This window comes from Atta cephalotes (genome assembly GCF_000143395.1).
Source record: "Atta cephalotes unplaced genomic scaffold scaffold00001, whole genome shotgun sequence".
Taxonomy (NCBI): Eukaryota; Metazoa; Arthropoda; class Insecta; order Hymenoptera; family Formicidae; genus Atta; species Atta cephalotes.
Genome location: NW_012130065.1, coordinates 6,257,502 through 6,279,601, shown reverse-complemented (window position 1 = coordinate 6,279,601; position 22,100 = coordinate 6,257,502). Strand labels below are relative to the sequence as shown.

Below are 22,100 nucleotides of genomic sequence, written 5' to 3'. Positions count from 1 at the left end.
ATTTATAAATATACGTTAAATTTCTTTTCCTATGATTTTTTGAATAATTTTAATTTAAATAGCATTATACATTCGGAGCAGTTATCGCCGAATATTGCGAATCATACCATATATGAATTCCAACCAAGGTATTAATGAAATATGTTTTTACAATCTCTTCAAATTTAAGCGATATCTTCGTTAATTAACTGTAAGATCCACAGAGATGACTATCGATATTTTATGTAAACTGTAAAAATCACGCGGAGAAATTCGATCGGAATAAGGAGACGCACCCGTGAAACCGCGAAATGACATTTATGGCAATGCGATTGTCGGTCGTAAGTGGCGTTCATTTGAATATCGCACGGTGTGTGGTCCTTCGCACGCGCCCACCGTACTACGTGTTCGCGCCCATTTGCGTGCGTGCGTGTAACTTTGAGAGAGACAGTGCGTGTAACTGAGAGAGATCACATGACAGGTCTATGTTATGCCGGTTGCGTAATCATACGTTATCTAAAAGCTCGATTGTCACCCGGAAGAACAGCGCGCTGCTATTTAAATCTAATGAATATCAAGTTACAATTTTGTCGTTTGACAAGACGATGATAAATAAATACATCAGTGAAGCACTGATTTCCAGACACGTAAACATGAGTTGATTATCCACGCGGCATGTTAGGTTTTCATAGTCCGTTAAATGAATAATTTTTTAGTTCAAAAGATTTCGATTGACTAACGTAGAGAGATAGTCAAAATGTAAGAGAGAAATATGAAAGATATTATGTTTTTTTTAATTTTTAGAATTCTTAGAAAAAAATAAAGAATAAGTTAAATCAAGATTAAATTAAAGTTAATCTATATTGAAAGAAAAAGGAATAAGGTGAATATTCGTATGGTAAACAAATGGCATTGTTAAATGACATTGTAGCTCGAGCAATTCATAAGTCACTCGCGTCGACATGAGTAAAGTCTTATTTAATTTGTGCATATATTTTCATAAAATTCTTGAAATTTTTGTACCTAACCTTTGTTTTTATTTAATTTTTTTTTATTCTTCTGTATAATTATATAATACATTAGGAAATTTGCCTTATTTCGTTTTAATATGCTTCAATAATATCCAATCAAAATGCACAATTATAATTAAGTTTCCTTTTATAAGGAAATAATGCATACAAATTATTCTGTGTCATGAAGGATAATGAGAAGAGCAGTCGATAGTTCTTGATCGATTGACGCTATAATGTAAAGTTATAATTTTGACGTAATTTTTAAATTTGTAAAAAACCTTTTCGGCACAAATTTTCAAAATTTTCAAAATTTTATTGTGAAATAGATAATTAGTCAATAAAATCCACAATTATGTGTTCTTGCTGTCCAGATAATAATAGTACAGAAGAATATCATACTGCACTTTCCGAATTTGAGATGTATATAATTATACATAATTTATTAACCTATATATAATTCAATTGCAATGTTATATAGTAAAGTATAATTCTACTATGTTTCAACACATTTTTATCAATATATAACAATTTTTAAATCAATAGACATATTGTTAGATGAGAAATATCATTAATTATTTACATGAAAAAAATATTTTCAATATTTCGTTATGATAAAAAATACAGCAATTATAGAATAACATTTCCTTCTTAATGTTACATTGACTTTTATAAACAGCGTTTTAACTCAGAATAAAAAATCATATCAATTTAATTAAAAAATACTAAAAATTATATAAACTAAATTAAGTCCAGAAGATCGATTTACATCGACAAGATATGAAGAAGAGTTTACCCCACCATTTCACTCAACTACAATCTCGTCTCAAATCTCGACTCCAAGAAGAATGGGTTATTCTCGCTATCAACGTATGCCTCGAACTCGTATAAATGACTCAAATAGAGATCTCACAATTGGAGTAGCTATTGTACCACGAAGAATTGATTGTAAATAGAAAATTCATGTATAATCATAATAATAATTGTCATCTATTGTCACATAGATATGTAAATATCTATAAGATTTAATATACAAAAGTTATTTTTGTTTTCTTAATTACAAAATTGTTCCAAATAAAAATATTTTAATTCTCGTTAAAACCAATTAATATAAGACTATATATTACATATTAATAAAACAATAATCTAATAGCTCTCTCTCTCTCTCTCTCTCTCTCTCTCTCTCTCTCTCTCTCTCCCTCTCAATTAATTATACTATTAATTATATTATTATATAATTTTAATTAATTGTGTTTTTCAGTTGATGCTGTATCAGATATTGAAGAATTTGAAGATGAAGGTATAATAGACGATAAATTGTATCATGATCAACGAGCGTTATATTAAAATATTTAATAATAAATAATTAGTATAGTAATAAATTAGCTAAATCATTATACTTTTTCAGATACAACGAGAGAAAGATTACAACAATTACAAAGCTCGGCCTCATCACGTCGGCCTTTCATTTCCGAAACTGGTGCTTCTGAAATGTATAGATCGAGACGTACAAGGGCAACTCAACATCCATTAGAGAGAAGGCAATATACGCCTGGTAGAATGGTTCGAGTTACACCTTGCAGGAAATGTCTGAGAGTAAATAATTTAAGACATCATTCTCCTTGATAAACAAATTTGTGCATAAATTGTAATATGTTTATTTAATGAGAAACTAACGCGAATCTTCAAATTTAAATTAAAATCTAATATTTCCTGAGAATATTTCTGACCAAATTTCTTAAAGTAAAGTATGTGGTCATCGCGATCAAAGCTGACCTAGAGCTAGCCTCTCTACTATTCCAAGCGTAGTTTTGGCTGCCCTTTCTTCCGCCCATAAATTCGTTTTCTCTGATTTTTATCCATGTTTGCGTTTTCCGTTTGTTTTTTTTCCTTGCCCTACATTTAGATGAGAAAATAAAATATTTTAAATTTACCGTGATGAATAAATTAAATCTATCTACATAAATTATTAAAATGTTATTGACGTAAAATTATATATTAATTCTATTCTTTGACAGATATAAAAGCGTATCAGAGTAACCATGAAAAGCAATCAACCAATTTACACAAGTATGTACATTCATGTTTCTTTGCATTTTTATACTATAGATAGGAATTATCTTTGATTTATTTATAAATATTACTAGCAAACAAATTTTATTTGCGTCAAATGACGCAACATATGCATGATATGAAAAATAGAAGAAATCCTCAACAAATTAGTCGCCGCAACAGTTTTAATTATAACAAGAATTCATATTCCGCTTTCGAAATTCACGACCGCGGATTATATTTTCACGCAAATACACATGGACCAGCGAAGTTGGCCCATTGGGTGGACGTAAAATCGTTCATGTTTGAGAATGTTTAATGCATGGACTGCGCGGTCGTAGGTAGGTGAACGGTTAACCGATGTTTGTATGACTCCCAGCACAGATCCCGGAACATTGAAGATATCGTAGAAGTACTGTACAAACACTCCGACTGACTGTTTCTCAATCAGAGTCGTATATACGGAAGGTATACAGTTAGCAGCACTCGGTAGACGCCTGTTTTCACGGTCATTTCATTTCCAAAGAGCATAATTTGTCATTATATAAAATATATAGCTTTGAATAATATACATTCAATTTTAAAGATGCGACTATATCATTCCTGAATAAACAATTCATTCAGCTAATAATTGCATTTATTCAATAAAATTTGCACTAATCAAGTAGAGAATCATCTTGATGGATAAGTTACTACTATATAAGCTACAATTGAAAATCTACACTGAAAAAAATTAATTGGATTAAATAGTAATTCTAATGGAAAGAGGATGAATCAGAATTTTCTGATTAAGTCTACTAAAATTCTAGTTGAGATAACTAGAATTCTGATTGATATAATTATTCTGGTAAAAATAAGAATTTTAGTAGATTTTACCAGAAATATTATATCAACCAGAATTCTGATTATCTCAACTAGAATTCTAATAAATTTAACCGGAAAATTCTGATTCGTTCATTTTCAATCAGAATTTTTTTTCAGTGTATTAATATTCAACATAATATTATTATTTAGAATATAAAAAGTCTGAAAATTCAAAGTAAATAAGAATACATTTTTGTACAAATCAATTTTTTAAATATATTTTTTTAAATAAAATCTTATCACAGAGATTAATTATTATAGATAATAAGATTTCGTCATTTTTAAACTCTCGAAAACCGATAGACGCTCATAAATGTCGAATACTGAATTACAATTCAGAGATTAGGTTTTCATTGAGAAGAAGATTAATATTATATTCTTATATATGCATTATCGTTTCTGACCAAGGATGTCTGACCAATTCTCGGAAGAACGTTATCTTGATATTTCGCGCGGAATCGCCTTTGAGCATCGTTGCTTGGTATCGCACGGAGAATGGGCGACGAGACGGCGCGTGCACGAATGAAACGGGCACGCGAAGACGCGAAGGACGCGAGTGGTGGCGAATTTACGTAATGAAGCGATCGCCCGGGTGGTCCCGAGCGTGAGACGCGTGTACGTTCTTTCGTCGTTCCCGATGCGGGAGATGCTTGCCAAGATGGAGAGAACAAAGAGAGACGAGAGAGTAAGAATCTCTCTTTTTCTCCTCGAGAACGACTTGTAATTCCGGCGTTCAGCTCTCGAATTAACGGCACCGGAAATACGAAGCAACATGCACGCGCTCGGACGCATTATGTGCGTGGAAGAGAAACGCGAACGCGTTTACCACCCACAATTATTTGCCAAAACGTGCCTCTCCCGAGATTTCCACGCGGCACGACGCACCGAGGCATCAGGATCCCGAGACCACGTCAGAATATTTGAGATGGGTTCGCCCCGAGCGTTAAGGGAACCAATCGCTAATCTTTCAGAGAAACGTCGTCGAAGTTTATGTTCGCGCAATCATCAAAAGATCCCTCCCTTCTGGCAAAATATAGATTTCTTGTTGAACTTGCAGAAAAAATTTAAGACTTTTTAATTATATTCACCTTGTTAAAATTATTAGGCAAAGAATACGTATAAATAACTCTTTAAAAGTGGAATCTAATTCTACAGAATGAAATCTCACTTTTAAAAAATGATAATTAAGCTACATATTTTTTTAATTCTGGCTTAAATGTTACTCTTTAGAATTAGACTTCGCTCTAAAAATTTAGAGATATTTTAATAATAATAGCTGTAATTCATCAATCAAAGAAATGTGATCTAATAATGTTAATTATCCCAATTTTATTTTTTGTAATGTTAATTATGTTTCAATTTGATTATATTTTAGTAAATCCTAATAGAAAATCAATCTGCGATACAAAGAAAAAACGAGCGAAATTATGAATAATCAATACTTGACGAACCAAACATACTTGACGAAACAAAAATAGGAGGCATAGAAAAGGAATCTAAAATTACGATAGTAATAAGATGCATATTTATATTATAATCAAATACATATAATATGTATGTGAAGAAGAATTGATGAATGTAGCTAGATGATTTCGACCATGCACAGTAATTAGTATAAAAAGTTCAAACTATTACTACAGTTCTATAAAATCAAGATCACATTGCGAACGTTTGCATTTCAATTAACATCATGTTTCACATGAAATTGCTTAATCCGCTGTATATGAGACTAATGAACTTCTGTTAACGTGATTATCGTTGGTAACTGAAAACGTTTATGCAATAAACGCTACTGAATACATGTCTTGCATGTTGCGGGAACTAACTGCTATATTCTCAAAAATAGTGACTTTATCACTCTATTTGTGCGTCTATTAATTAACAAATCTCATTATTTAATTCCAAATGAAAAATTTATTTATTATTACTTATATATATCTATTATTACTTATATATATATATATAATATTTGAAAAAGGTACAATATTTGAAAACGTACTAATAATAAACATAAAATTTACTTATGACGAAAGATATAATTTACATGTACCTATTAATTTATATTTTTTTATTAACTTTTCAATTAAAGAAAATCAATTATCGAATAAACGCGGACTTGTTGTCATGAATCTTGTTAACCAGCCATTCAAAGAGCACAATTAGCTGTGTGATATTTAAGACTCCGTCGCGAATGAGAGTAATCTCATCCATTCTTTCTCCACGATTTCTCCTTTAATCACCGATCGTCAATCCTGAATAGGCATTACAGCACTGCGAAATAAGGAAACGTCGTTTACCTTCCATTTTCGAGCGTAGGCGCCCGATGTAAGGCTATTTTTGGCACATTCGCAGCGCTTCGTAGATGCATTTGTAAAGATATCCTTGAAGCAAAGGATCAACATTTTCCATCTTCCAGACGCGTGATGACCGCAAGGAGATGCGCGAAAGAAAAAAAATTCTAACCGATGTAAGTTAACATTATTGTCTGATAAATTTGATTGATACCAACATTACAATGTCCGAAGAATAAGCCAAAAAAAATCAAGTAGAATAAATCGAGAGAATCGAGAAAATTTTAATCTTGACATAAAAGGTGATTTCTTTGCCTCTTCCTTATACAGTATCTATGTTCGTCCTATCTACCTCTACGTTTTCGTTAGAGTTTAAGAATATCTAGAATATCTAGAATAATAAGATGTTAAAATGATGTGGATCGAACTTATCAATAGCACAGACTTCTTTAATTCCATCTTATTTAATTCTTTTTTTCGATCTTAGTATAAAGTCAACTTGTTCCATCTCCTAATTTTATGCCTATTTCAATTCACAATAAAAACTTTTTAATTCCATTTGATTCAGTCAATTCGGAAAATTTTTTACGGTTGTAATATATCAATAATTTCGTCATACCAGCATCCCCTTAAGTGGCGCCTAGTGTTTTCACTTCTGGACATATCTCCTGCCTCTTTCACTATTGCACTTTTTCTCTCTTTCTCTCTTTCATTTTGACCACGGCACAGCACCAATAACCAATCCGATCCTATCAAGGATGCAGTTAATTACACGTCGCGCAACAGCCGAGCCACAAAGTCATCAGGTCTCACTCAAAAAGATCAACAAAAGAGTAGGACCAGACGGGCATCCGCGCGATAGGTTATTCGCATACCTGTCAGTTATTAACCGTTGATGCAAATCACCGTTTTATCCTCGAATTATACAAATCGGGCCGCGTTCTTTGTGCGAACCGATCGACGACCAAGGAAAGAGAACGAAAAGCCGAGTGATTGCACGAAAGGTCATGCTTTGACCTGCTCGGCTGGCCCGCGAGTGATCACCGTTGTTCCCGCATCAAAGAAATATTTCGTATATTTATCTCCCATTCAATCGAATGAATAAATAGTATTTAATGTGATAGCCGATGAAAAATTCGACCCGACGTCGTTAACAGCTTAAGCGCGTGTCATGTTTTTTGCGCGATGCACTTACAAAAATGTTTTTAGTAGCGCCTTCGCCGCGCGTGAGAAATAATTGCGTCGGATCGTTGTGGAACGTCTTCATATTTTTCCGCAAATATTTCTCAACACTTAGGGGCAGACACCGATAATTAATACTTTTATTACCGTAATAATAAATAGTTTTTATATGTCGTAAGAAAGAGAGAGAAATCGCCGTTAATTACGGCGCTCGAACATTACTCTTCCTCGATCGTATAACACAATCCTTACACATTATCCGACCGTGTAGCACTTAGGAAATATTCCTCGCACGCACATGATAACGGAGGATAAGAGAAAGAGGACGATAGCAGAAGAGAGACAGAAAACGGAAGACGAGCAAGAGTATGGGTACGCTGCACAATGTTCGGTAAATCATTGGACGTTTATTACAGTTAATTAGTCGACTGACCGGCCCTGTCAGACTGTTTTGCATGTACCATCAAAGCAGAAGAGCTACACACGTGTGCGTGATGGCGCCATGCAAAAGTTAATATGTGTCTCCATTTCGTACAAGTAAAGTATGAAGAACGGGACATTATCTTGAACACCGTCAGAATTTCGAGAATTTTATTCAACCCATTCCAGCTACCTACCGACCATTGGATGAGAATTTTAGTAATTGCATCTTCTCCGTTCAGACACAAAATTCTTCGTGATCGGTTAAGATAAGAAGCAGAATTGTTATAGGGCGCTATTGACATTCTACCGATGACCGTATCCTTTTGTGAATTTTTTATTCTTTAAAAAAATAATTTTACTCTTTACAAAGATATTTTTATAAGATCGAAGATAACATCATTCTTAATCTCATTTCAAATAACCTTTTTTAGAGTAAAAATTAGAAATGCAAGATTTAATTTTAAAGTTTTATTATCATTAAAAATAATAAAATGCATTTTTAATAGTTTTAAATAATATTAAGCATCAAAAGAATGAAATATTACACGTTTTATTTTGTTATGTTTAATATCATATTTTATACTTTGTTTAATATTTTAATTAATTTTAGTTTTATTTAATATTATGTTATATATATATATTTTATTTTATTATCGCGGACAATGTATATTTTTAACTAAAGCATAACGAAGATTGGAAATAATTTCTTCATAGTTTGAGGAACTGCATCTGCACAACATTATTACGCGTGAAAGTTGTATCATCACTCAATGGAAAATAATTAAAGCAGAAATAAATTATATAAAGTCATAACTAATAAACTCATTACTTGTTTCAATATAAACTAAGGTATTCTGAATGGTGTAACATGATTCGCTATATAGCTGACGCTTTACAGCTCTAAATTAGTGGACGAAAACATTTAGAGAAAGAGGAAAAAAAAAGAGAAAAGAAAAAAAAAGAGCGATAAATTTCCGACGCGATATTCGCCCCTGGTTTCTTGACGGCATGGAATGCCGAGAACCAGAAAAACGGTACACGCTGGACTCTGCTTCCTTGTTAAGGTAATATGATTTGTAGACGAATGATTAACCAGCCGTCACCTGCGCTATGCGAATCGCGCGCTGATCAATCGCCAATCGCCGTGAAGAGATAATAAATGTGAAATACGATTGGCATTAAGCGAGAGGCATTAATGCACTAGAAAAGATTCACGTGTGCCTGATATTAAATCGAAATGGATTGTTCGTGATGCCTATTATTATTCAAGGAGCTATTTCATGTCAGACTAACATTTTTTTGTAATGTAAATAAATAATTTCCCTAAATTTTAATTCAAAGTATATTGTAATACAAGCAATTTTAAAATTACTTAAGTATGGTTGTAAAATTTGTAATTTTCAGAAAAATATTTTCAACAAATTGACATTTTTGGTATTGTAAATAAGATCACTCGCATACTTACTTCTTAATTATATCCATAGTCGGTATTTTTCTTCCTGGTATAGCAATCTTCTCGTATTTAACGCCAGCATTTGTAAATTCCTACAACAGAATCGTTAACAAAAACATAAACAATTACATGCATATTGTTGCGTAATAAAAGAATATTCTCCGTCGCATGAAACGCAGATGCATTAATAGAACACGTACTGAATTGAACACGCGTATAATTTGATCGAAGCTATTGTCCTGTTAAACCGTTCCGGCGCACTCATTAGCATCACTAATTATCACGCATAAAACCGTCAATTACAAACAATGCGGATAATCATAGTTTCTGAGTACAAGCGTGTCATTCAAGCAATGATGTAAACTGAACGTTCGGAAATCGAAACAATCGATCGTTAAATACGAAATTTTACAAGGGCGGAAAGAAAAATACGACTCTGTAGACTAATCGAGTAAAAGAGAGATTCACAATCATTTGTATTTCAGAAAGTATTTTTTAGTATACACGCGTATTTGTCTAGAAGAACAAGTCTTGCACGTTCATGAATCTCTCTATTATCTCTCAATTATCTCTTATAGTTGATTTCAAATCTCAAAAGCACTAACAAATTAAAATAAAAAATAAATTACTAATATAAAAATAAATCATTGCAAAAAAATTATATAAATAATATTTATATAAATTTAACAAAAATCAATTGTCAGTTAAAAAATTAATTTTAAAAAATGTAATAATATTTTGTGCTACGTTAACATTGATTGTCTTTAACTATTAAAAAACGTCGCTTAACGATAACAATAGTAATACAAACGTAACTGTAACCTGAGTGATGTCAGATAACAGTTACCACTCGTTTTTCTATTCTGATGACAGATCACGTCATAATAATCAATCTTTTTGACTTTGCTTTTAGCGAGATATTAGAAACTCAATCTTAGTGATCGTGCACTATTGAGCTTAATGGCTATATCGAACCTATTTTCTTTTCTCCAGCCGTCAATAATGCGTAAGAAATTCTTTTGTTCAAGAATATCTCCGATTCTCAAACTGAACAAAAAAATTAAATCATAATAAATCAGAAAGAAAAATAAGAAATTTAGTAATAAAAAAAATGTATTTGTAAATTCTCTGCTCCAATGAACAAGATTTTCTATCTAATGGAGCTTATCATATTTCTGAGATTTTCAGAAGATGAAAGTAGCAAAATTAGCATGTATATGAATTGGAAGGATTTCATATATATGTAAACATACACAAAACTGAGAAAATATTGGGTTGTCCGGAAAGTTCGTGCCGATGTTGAAGGAAAATTGAAACGTAGAAAATTTAAATTTTAGTATACATTTATTAAATTATATAAATTAGTCGGCACGAACTTTCCGGACAACCCAATAAAAGACACATTTTGATAAAATCTTTACGAACTGGTATGCGAGATCCTTTGTCTCTACAATCTTGTTTTTCCCATAACATCGGACAGGAAAATTAAAGGACCGACTAAGCGCTTCATTATATATGTATAATGCGCTCTAATTAGACGTGGGCGACACTGAGAGATCTCTGTTAATTATCATTGCCCCGTAGCGCTATTGATGTTCACAGCGGCGTGTATAATGTTTTTAAAACATATCTCCTAGGATTTTTCACTCTCATCGCGTGGCAAATGGTTGTCCAAACGTCGGTAGGGCCGAGACAAAAAGCAGAAGATGAAGCGACCGAACCAACTCTACGACTTATTAATATAATTGATCGGTCTTCGGTCCTTTTCTCTGACAGCTTTGACCTAGAAAACATCGCGGACATATCCTCATTTGACATAACGACTCGGACAGTCAGTTAGCCGATCGAGTCGTGGCAGCCGGCTATTCCAAAAATCTAATAATAAGTTCATTAGCGCAGTCTCTCTTCCCTCGCTACAAATTAGTCAGACCGCTCTCGAGTGTTCTCAAGTTGACCCCGATGCGATATTAGGAACTGTCAAAGCGAAAGCGAGTGAAGAAGAGATGAAACCGAGAAAGATAGACAAACAGCGATAGATAGTTGAACCATCAAGTTTGAGAAAAAAAGAGAGAATCTGTATATCTGCTTGATCAAAGAATGCAGTAGGTGAGAGACAGCTTGCGAGAAAGTGAGAAGACGTCTCTTGTTTCGAATTACTAAAAGGTAAAGGAGCAAGTGTATAAACATAGCAAATTACGACTTGAAATTCGAACGATACGCGATATGTTTCCGCATTAAATTCATGTGAAAACGTCAGTATTATTTCATCAGACAATACTGCCTGCATATCAGCCCCTTTTTAATCGCGTGGAACGATCTCAAATTTATTTTTTACGTTCTGTATTAAGTTTACAATATTTATTTCAAAATTATCAGTATATATATTAATTATCGAGTATATAAGGTGATTATTATTATTCACAAATCGGTGAAAATCGGTCGTTTGGTTCCGCTAAATTTAAGTTTCAGTTGTGTATCTCTTACCTTTTTGTCGTAGTAACGACACGTATTGGTCAAGTCGATGATATACTTGAGATGAGGAAACGTTTCTAGCAATACTGCCGTAGTAAATCTGCAACAACAGATATGACCGGATTATAATGTGCACGTTGAGTGGCGTTTCAATTTATTGATCGACCGTAAAATCTCTGCGCTACTTAAATCATAAAACGATGTCTTTCTTGGCTTATAGACATAGAAAAGATAGGAGAACCTATAGCCAGTTAAGACGGCGTACGGCGAAAGATTCTTTTCGAGGGGCGCGATCTGTATGACTGAATGATATATTAAGGAAAGCAAGGAATCTCTGAAGTTCCAAACGAAAGGGATTGGATTAAGCGGGGGTGTCGGCCCAAATAGTTTCACCATCCCTTTCGATATATCAAAACCTTTTGAGAGACGTACCAGGTGCATGCATGCGTGCGTGCGTGCGTGCGTGCGTGCGTAGATACAGAAACGACCTTTGCTTCGAACGATTCCTCATAAATAAACAACCCTCGCTCGTGTCTGCGCCGAGATGTTATTAAAAAAAAAACCTTAGTGAAATTTATTAGGATACTGGTCGATTTAAAAGCAATTAGCGGCGAGCTAATGTGACCCGGTAGATTTATATAACTGACCAAGTGAGAAGTATCACGTCTCTTCCGAGTGCACCACTATAATCATTACTATAATTTCCACGAGCATCACGATTTATTGGCAAACGACTAATATTCTTTTTTTTTCGCGTATTGGGTTACCGCGACATCACTCCTCCGTCGATCTCGCTAATGCTTCAGTATGCTCATGCATCATCTCCTGTCCACAAGGAGAGAAATTCTGCACCATGCTATAAATGCCATACAGATATCGAGATGAAAAAGAAGCTGTCGGCGACGATGTTTACACGAGAGGTGTCCAAAAGACGAGTCATCCCGATACTCACCGTTGGGTTGGCTGCAGATTTCTCACTATGGCCTGAAACAAAAAAGAAGACAACATTCATCACCAAGAAAACGTAGCGAGAAATAATTAATAACTCTTAGCTTATAGCGACAGCTGTAAATGCACAGTGCTTCGGAAGAAACTTTAAACGGAGACTCTGAACGACTTCATCTCCGCAATGATTACCATCGCTGCATACCTACGTCTCATGAGACCTATATCCTTATATGATATCGCAAGTCATCTTCCATTTCTGATTAATTAATAGCGTAAGCTTAATAGACCGCACGAGACGATCACGCGCCACGATCACGGATCGCATATCGCTAACAAGATTGATTGACTTGAGTCTCACGTTAAATTACGATACGCTATAACATCGGTGATGAACACCAGTGAGAAACTTTAAAGGCATATTCCCGCCACGGAACGATGACTTGATAATTGTAACACCCGCACTTCTCAATAAGGAAAACATCCATATCAAAGACATATAATTTATTGATCCTATATCTTGTTCATACCATCACAATAAATTTTTTTGTAAAATTTTAAAAGACTTTGCAATAATTAGGTACATCATTGAATTTATTCATTATCCAGTACTCATTCTATTCATACTTTTTAATGATATGGAAGAAAAATAAGCTATTAATGTTATATAGAGTGAGAACAAAATCTATTTTGCTGAAATATCTAAAAATTTATTTAGATACCTCAGATCTGAAAATAATTTTACTGGACCATCGAAATAATTATAGGAAACTTAATTATGCTGTGCAATACTGCAAAAAATTGTGATATTCTGACAATCAGTTTAAACGGATATAGAATATCCTATATAATTTTTTAATGGCCCAACGAAATGACTTTCAGATCTATAGCCAAAATTTTAGATATTTCAAAACTATTCTTTCCATATATAATACAACCAAAGGCGATTTCTTGTACAAAAATAAAATGCAGAATAATTTTTTTCATAAAAGGCTTTGTTTTAAAACAAATCAAATTTGAAATCGCGTTGAATGAACATGCCCTTAATGAAGATATTTGTGTAAAGATACTGTAAACATTAATATATTTATATACATAACGTCCACACGACTTCATGAATGGCAAGATTTTAAAAAATGTAAAAAATAGTTGAATTTTATTTTATTAAGAGAAAAACTATTTATAGATCTCGAACGAAAAAAAATTATTCTGTACTTTCGATTTATTTTTGTACAAGAAATCATCCCTCGTTCGATTGTACTACAGGTTTATCCTCATTCTGTATTTCTCGGAATGTATAAAAATTTAGTTAATGCAATTTCAAGAAAATAATAATATAGTGTATACTATTTATACACGCTCGTTTAGATCAACAGGCGTAGAATACGGTGCAAAGTAAATTGAAACTTTCGTTAATCGGCTTATACGTCGCACCCGCTATGGGTGGGCTAATGTTAATTATAGGTTTAGACGTAACTATTCGATTGGCTGGGCGGAGAGATCATATCTACGGATGAGTATGGAATGAGTATCGGTCGCATTAATAACGGAGTAGTGGTATGGCTTTCATATCCGAACGTAATAATCCGACATTGACTAGGCGTGAGATATTTTCTTATCCTGTTTATAACCGCTCCTGTTGTTCGTACGTTTCATGTAATTTCGCGATTTCATAATCAACAATTCATGAATTGTATATATTAAGCATGTGCTTATATGCATTACAAAATATAAACCATTTACACTCTCTCTCTCTATATATATGAATGCATTTCTTAATATATTAATATCCTCCGTTGATCATTTTAAAGATATAATCGATTTTTTATTAAATTCTGAAAATAAATTTAAATTTATAAAAAGTAAGTACAATGCAATCCAATTTCTGTGATAAAAATTCATCAATATAACTTTTTATAAATATGTAAGAATTTTTTTAGATTTTTTTAGTCTTAAAGAATATAAAAATTTGTATTAAAGAAAACCCAGAACGAAGTGTGAAAATTTCACACATTGTCAAAGATTTAATAATTAAATATAAATATTCCTGTTTTAATTCAATGTAATTTCTTATAATTTTTAAGTAGTAGTTAACATAATTAGAATATAATTTCAGTCTTTAATGTCGCAAATAATGAGTGCTGTAACATTAGCAACTCAGTAATTATGAGACAAATTTTTTATTGAAAAAGGAATAAACTAGAAAATTCTGAAAATATTATTTTAGAAAATTCTGATCATGTCAGAATTCTAATTATCTCAACTAGAATTAGATAGATTCAATAGAAAAGTTTTGATTTGTCAATTTTCAACCAGAATTCCAATTAATACAATTAGGTACTTTTTTCAATGTGTATGATTCGTATGTAAGAACATAAAATTAAAAATTCACAACAAACAATGCCACGACGCAATCGCGGCTGGTGAATGCCAGCGTGTATCTCGCTTTGACGAGTCGAAATTCGTGTATTTGCGCTCCAAGTAAGGACAGAAGGCGCGAGGTAAATGCAAGGATTTACGAGCCTTCTTGGGAGAGGACATTCGCGGCACTCCTCAACGAAAAGGAACGCAAACCACGGTGAACGAAAAAGAGTCGAAAGGATGGAAAGAAAACGAGAATGAAAGAGGAAAAGAGAAGGAGGATAGAGGATACAGGTAACTTTGGACCACCTGCGAAATTTACTAACCTCACTCGCGCCAGGAGCAGTTTATTTTTCGCACGATATACTCCATTCCTCGCAGTTGACAGCCGGATCGTTCTCTCCGCTGATTCTACCATTCAATTTCACGATCCTTAGTCTAATATATGGGCCCGTCTAAATCAGGATTATCGGACCGCGCCTGCATTGTGAATCTTCCTGACGGTTCGCACGAGTTTACGCAGCATTCGACGCGCATCAGAAAGTTTCTTGCTATACATACCTTTCAATTTTCACCTTCTAGCATCGCGAAAGTTTGGAAATCATTTGTTTTTATAATTACTTAAAATATATTGATTTCGGAGTTAAAGTAAATAATATTATTCTCCATACACATCTTTACTGTATTTTGTATTATAATTAAACCTTTTATACATCGAAGAAAGAATTTAATAGCTATCAAATATTAAATAAAATAATTTCAATCAAATGTTCGATTAATAATCAAAAATAATTTCACTTTTCTAAATATTTAAATAAGTAAAATTATTTTTTGTTACATTAATCAAACATTTAGTTGAAATTATTTCACATTTGATAACTATTACCAAACTCTTTTTTCAGTATAAGAAAAATATTTTTAAAATAATTTTATAATTTCATGTATAAAATATTAATGAACTGAATAGGTAGAATAAAGTTTAACTTATCAAAAAATAAAACAAATAAATTATGGATCATAAAAGGCATACGATGTATTTCAAATCCAAGTGTGTAAAAAGTAACTTCAATATGTACGTGATTAGTTTCCCATAAAAATTTAACATACTATACGCTGCATACAAATATGGATTTATACATTCAATGTATATATAACGTATAATGCCATTTTTACACAGAAAATTAAATAACACACATATATTAATATCACTTTTTACTATTAAAGTCACTTGGATTTACGTGTGGGAATCAAAAACGAGGCTTTACATGCACGCACGACAAATTTGACCGGGCGAAAACAACAGAACAGAAAATGTTAAATTATATTTCGCTGCGTGCTAATAATCCCCTGATTCTGTAAAGCGCATGATATATTATATTCCTTGTTTAAGATTCGATGAATAATAAAGATAAAATGATACGTCAATCATGTGTATCATGCACTTTATGGAAAGCAACCAATAAGTATATTTTAACGATTCAAACAAAGAACAGGCAGATTTATTAAGATAAAAAGAAAAATTACATTTACCAGAAGGCATATCGAAATATTTTTATGTATCAATATATAATATAAGTATATATCGTTATGCGATGGAAAATTTGAGTAGGTCATAAAAATTCGTAAAAATAAGTGTTGATCAAATACGCAACGTGGTACGAAGCCATCGTGAAAAAATGTGATCTTCGCGCGCGACGTAGGCGTTGGTCAACGGTAGGTATCGGTGATATTTATTGGAAATATTTACGAGGGGTGAGCTTCCACGCCTTTGTACCGAGTGGGCCGTAATATTTCCAAGGTCCTTACCTGGTCGACGGTGTAATCTCGGCGAAACTGGCGTGAGAACTCTGGCGCGAACGACGGGTAACCGCAAATTCAGGTGCGATGTATTGATAATAATATAATTGATATTTCAAAACATGAAATAATGTATTGCAAACCGTTAAAAAAACAATTATTCTACAACAAAAATTACACAGTTACGAATAGATATCTATATACTTTCGCAAAAAATATAGAAAAGAAAAGAATATCTTGATTCTTCTGTATCTAACTTTTAAAGTCATAATTATGAGAAATCAATCAGTAAAAGTAAAAATCTAGATAAGAACTCCATTATATTAAAATTATATTAAAATTATAAAAATCATGTTAATTTCATAAAAATAAATTCGTAGCAGTTGAATAAGTTTCATATCTCTTCAAAAGCACAATACACCGTAAATTAGCGAAGCAAAATTAGTCTAATGTAAACTGGAACGGCACAGCAATTCAAAGGACGATGCGAACAATGGCAAGCGAACAGAAGCACTCTCGTAATAGAAATAAGCGAAACGTCGTCAAATTCCACGTGTTACTAGGTTACTGTATACTCCATGAATTGCTCGTAAACTCCTATTTTCCTGAATAAGCACGAACATGAAAAATGAACCAAGCAAAATTACCATTGTCAAGCATTGTCTAAAAAAATCATTCTATCTCACTTAACAATTCAATCAGAAATATCTTTCAAAATTATCTTATCTACAAATAAGTGTCATCCAAAGTTTATTGTGTGTTAATTGCTGAAAATCATAAGAAAACACATTATTTCTATAATGATCAATGAACAATTAAATAATTTTTTGCTAGCAAGAAAACTAGCAATAAAATTATTTAAGATCAATGCTTTATATTAAAATCAATTTTTTTTAACTTATATGTAAAGACATATAATAATTAATTTTATTAATTAATCTAAAAAAGATTTTTTAAAACGGATAACATTTTCTAAATGATAGATCAGATTTATAATATTTGTCTTAAACTTTAAAACTTTATATAATTATTATTATTTATATAAAAAAATTATATTATCTAGAATAAAAAGATACAAGTAATACAGATTTATCGCAAATTAAACCTACGAACGAGAGGGAGGAAAAAAGAAGTCAATGATTTGCGAGAGAAGCATTTTACTGCATAAGAGAGTGAGCGATATTTCTATACACGTTTTCATATAGAGCTATGCAGGAAAGCCATATAGACTGCTATATGACCATCTTGAACTGATATATGCGTGACGTTATTCGTATCCACTTACTTCCTCGTTTGGCAGAAGATTCGAAGCGATCTGAAATGGGTCACCTACGCGGTTAGAAGACATGTACGACAATACGACGACGCGTCGCTTGCTAGTCATCATTAATAATTTTTTAGACTCACTGAAAGATGTATCATCGACTGCATATGAATTCGAGAGACGTCAAAATTTATAAATTTGAAAAAAATAAAAAATCTGGGCATTTTCGATATTAAATAAGGATTTAAATTTCAACGTAATTATTGGGTTGTCCGGAAAGTGCGTGCCGACTAATAATATATAATTTAATAAATGTATATTAAAATTTAAATTTTCTGCGTTTCAATTTTCCTTCAACATCGGCACGAACTTTCCGGACAACCCAATAGAAATTATATAATTATATAATTATATAGTTTGTCGTTCTGATTGCAAATTAATTCCTTTGAGATAATCGGTTAAACCATATAATTTATATAATATATCATAACACATTGATCCATGTTTTTGCGAATGAATATATTTGTTAACACGTAGAAAGTAATTTCAGTTACATATGATATTGAATAATAAATGGCTCCGTTTAGCAGAAAAAGCAACTTTGCTACTATTGTAAGATTCATTAATACAATTGGTTTCCTTAATAATAATAAATGGTTTGTACATTTAAATCTAATGAGGAAGAGAGAAAATAAGGATAAGAACCAATTATATTAATTAAAGAATTTTACAACAGTTCAAAGTTGCTTTTTCTGCTGAACGCAGCTAATGAAACGTAAATCCATTAATCTCTGCTTCCCATGCACAGTAAACTATCTCAAAAGAATGCCTATGAGGATCTATGAAAATTGATTCTCTATCCCCCTTCTTTAATAATCGCACCTCAGTTTTGCGGTGTTTTTACGATTTCTAAAAAGATTCAAAGCTGATCGATACGTCGATTAGCGACCACTCCTCAGATTCCTTTGTGTCCAGTGAATTGACCATTAGCGGGTTTCCAAGAGATATCATCGGTCATTATGCGGCGGTGAAATACAAAGTACGTCTTCCTGAGTTTTGCGTAAAAATTTTATGGACAGATAAATTTGAAACATACTATGAAATCGCGTATGCCAATTTACGCGTGAGAAGAGATCAACCAAATGATTTCGGCAAAAAGATGTCAAAATTCTCCAACAGATACGACGAAGAGCAAAGAGAGAGAAATTAAATCGTTTGTATTAGCAATATGTCAAGGTTTATTCCTTAATACGTGAATGCTGCAATCACTCAAGAATTAATTATAGGCATTGTATTACCGCGATATGACGACGTAGCCTCGCCATTCTGTATGGATAACGAATTAGTACCGTTCCGACACATGGCTTTATAGACTATCATCCGCGCCGCGTGTTTCCTATCACCAACTATCGTGAACGTTCAGCACAGCACGGCGAAAGCGGGAACATGTTTCCTGACCATGTATAAATAATAAGACCGCGTCGACAGTCGCTATAATTCAATTCACACCTGATAACGCATCCATAGAATTTCCATATTACAGACCGTAATAAAATTAAAAATATTTTCAGGGCGGTCCGCGCACCCCGGGGGGTCTGCCTCTCCTTATTCCTACCCAGCAGATGAGAATTGCGATCCTTCGTGTTTGCCGACAACACGAATTTGTTCTCCGAATTTGTTTCTCGTTGTCGCCGGTGGTCCGTCGTCGGCTGTGACATACAAGGGAACGTATGCAAAACGATACCGCGAAACTGAAATATTTATATGCTAGATCGGAGCGATATTAGACGCTAGACAAGTAATTACGATGAATCTTACGTAGATGAATGATCTATTAGCGAGACATTCAGCAACAAGCGAATATTTGCTTTCAATCATCATGTTTTATTATAAGCGACACGCCAACATAGATTAGAATATAGACTTATGGTATCATTAAATCTTAACAGACAATAATTTAATATATTAGTAATCTAGCTTTCTTATTTCTTCTTTTAATTTATTAGAGTTCGAACAGTTAAAACTGTTCGAACTCTAATAAACACTCTGCCAGTTGAGAAAATACGTAAACATTTATTCTATATAAACATCTATTCACAGATTCTTATAAGTACGAAACACTCTCAATTAATTAATTGCATTTTCTTAGAAAAGGCGGTAAAAATAAAAGCTGAAGAAAGATTAATAAAATATATTATTAATTAATAAAATATTATAATTATTAAAAAATAATATTATTTTTAATAAAACTGTTTTTCAATTCATTTTTCGTTAGATATAGAATACGTTTACGTCAATTGTGAGGGTGCTTTATTATATTTATGGCTAAAGCTGTAATATGCTATCATGCATTATCCATAAAATTGTTAATGCGTTGCTAATTTAAAAATAGCAAAATAAATGTAATAAACTGTGCAAAAATACTGATATAAATCGCAGGATTATCAATTTTCCACAGGCACAGTGTTACAATATCGACACAATGTATAGTCTCTCTTTGTAGCAATTGCGACGTCGGCGTCGTCGACATGCATTACGGAATATTACGGGTGAGTATGGCAAAGGACGTTATAACGCTTTCGTGTGAGTAGTGTCGAATGGAGGAGCCCTAGTAGACTCTCTAAAGTTATGTTGCGTGCCATCATTTTGCGGCGTCGAACTTCCGGTATTCACGACGCAGTTACAGCAAACGGCCGAAATGACTTATACCGGCATTGGCATTTCCTAGTCAGGATCGAACTTTTCCACGCCACTTTTATTACGAATTTCTTACAGACGAAGCATACTGCAAGATCGTAACAATGCCCGAGGAATCGCATTAAGTCGCCAATGATGCCGTTATTACCGCAACAAGAAAGATCCCTTCGTCTTTATCGACACTGAACAGTGTTTCTCTCCCATTTTTTTTCTTTTTCTTTTTTTTCTATACCCGGGTCATGCCCCTGAAGAACAGAGTCTCGTCGGCGTGCCAGCGGTTCCAACAAATTGATTGTTTTAGCTACGGGGGTGAGAATACATTATAGATTAACGAAAGACCGGCACAACCGAAGACAAGATTAACGATCCGCAAGTATTTATGGCCGTGACTTGTCGAGATCGTTTAAACAAATGTTTGTTTCTTGCCTTGGTGCGACCCCGCCTCGTCAGTTTCTCGAGAAGGAAAGGCAAGGTAAGAAGATTTCCCGAAGATCTTAAGGTCCACAGCTGCTGCTGATGGCGCCATCGGTGTGCCCGGTTACCCCCCAAAGCACATTCATTCGCAGTTGACTGACTTTGTATCTCCCTCTTTTTCTCCATCAACCACCATGCTTCATCGCTTTTCGCTAAATCGCGCGTCTCCATGAAATTCGTTCATGCGCAACGGAAACAGATCGCGACCAATGGATACCGCATATCGCCAGCTAAACAAATAATTCCTCCGATATTGCTCTATAACGCGCGTAACCAATCGCGCGGTCTTCCCCGATAGATTCAACGCACCGGTTATGCAAAGATTTATATGACATAAGCACCGCCTGCCATCGTGCTGTGCCTTTTTCTCGAGAACGTTGGAACTAATCGACGGTGCAACAGAACCGGTGGGAGGCGGCCGCGGGGCCAATAAATTCGGAAATTTCTTCACGTGTCATCCTCGCGTCCGGTGACGCTCTCGTAAACAGACGGGCGATCTTGCAGAGGGGAGGATCAGGCCTCCGACCACCAGGATAGAGCGAATTCAAAGAAGACGGAAACGAGGGGAACGAAAGAGAGAAAGAGAGCCAGCGACAGAAGACCGGGAAAATCTCGACGATGCGGGGAAGGGTGACGATAGCGGGGGTAGGATACAGAACAGTGGGCGCCGGCTCATACGCGCGCCATTCACAGAAAATTTATGTACCAGAAGCATAAAGCCAGCGCCGCGTCTCTCGGGTCGAACCAGCCGTGGCATCCAAACCACCGGCGAATCCACAATCATTCGTTTCTTTCATCCCCTCAATCTCTCTTTTTTCATCTTGCCCTCCCCCCCC

At 33.8% G+C, this 22,100-nt stretch overlaps 1 protein-coding gene across 1 annotated transcript in view; it reads right to left on the bottom strand.

The window, feature by feature from the left end:
• Window positions 1–22,100, bottom strand: part of LOC105625847 (RNA/RNP complex-1-interacting phosphatase) — a 46,168-nt gene that overhangs the window by 11,501 nt on the left and 12,567 nt on the right. Inside the window, exons 3-5 of the mRNA XM_012207162.1 lie at window positions 12,679–12,710; window positions 11,739–11,826; window positions 9,267–9,346 (exon numbers count right to left, since the gene is read on the bottom strand). Of these exons, the coding sequence (XP_012062552.1) occupies window positions 9,267–9,346; window positions 11,739–11,826; window positions 12,679–12,710 (200 nt within the window). The remainder of the gene's footprint in view (window positions 1–9,266; window positions 9,347–11,738; window positions 11,827–12,678; window positions 12,711–22,100) is intronic.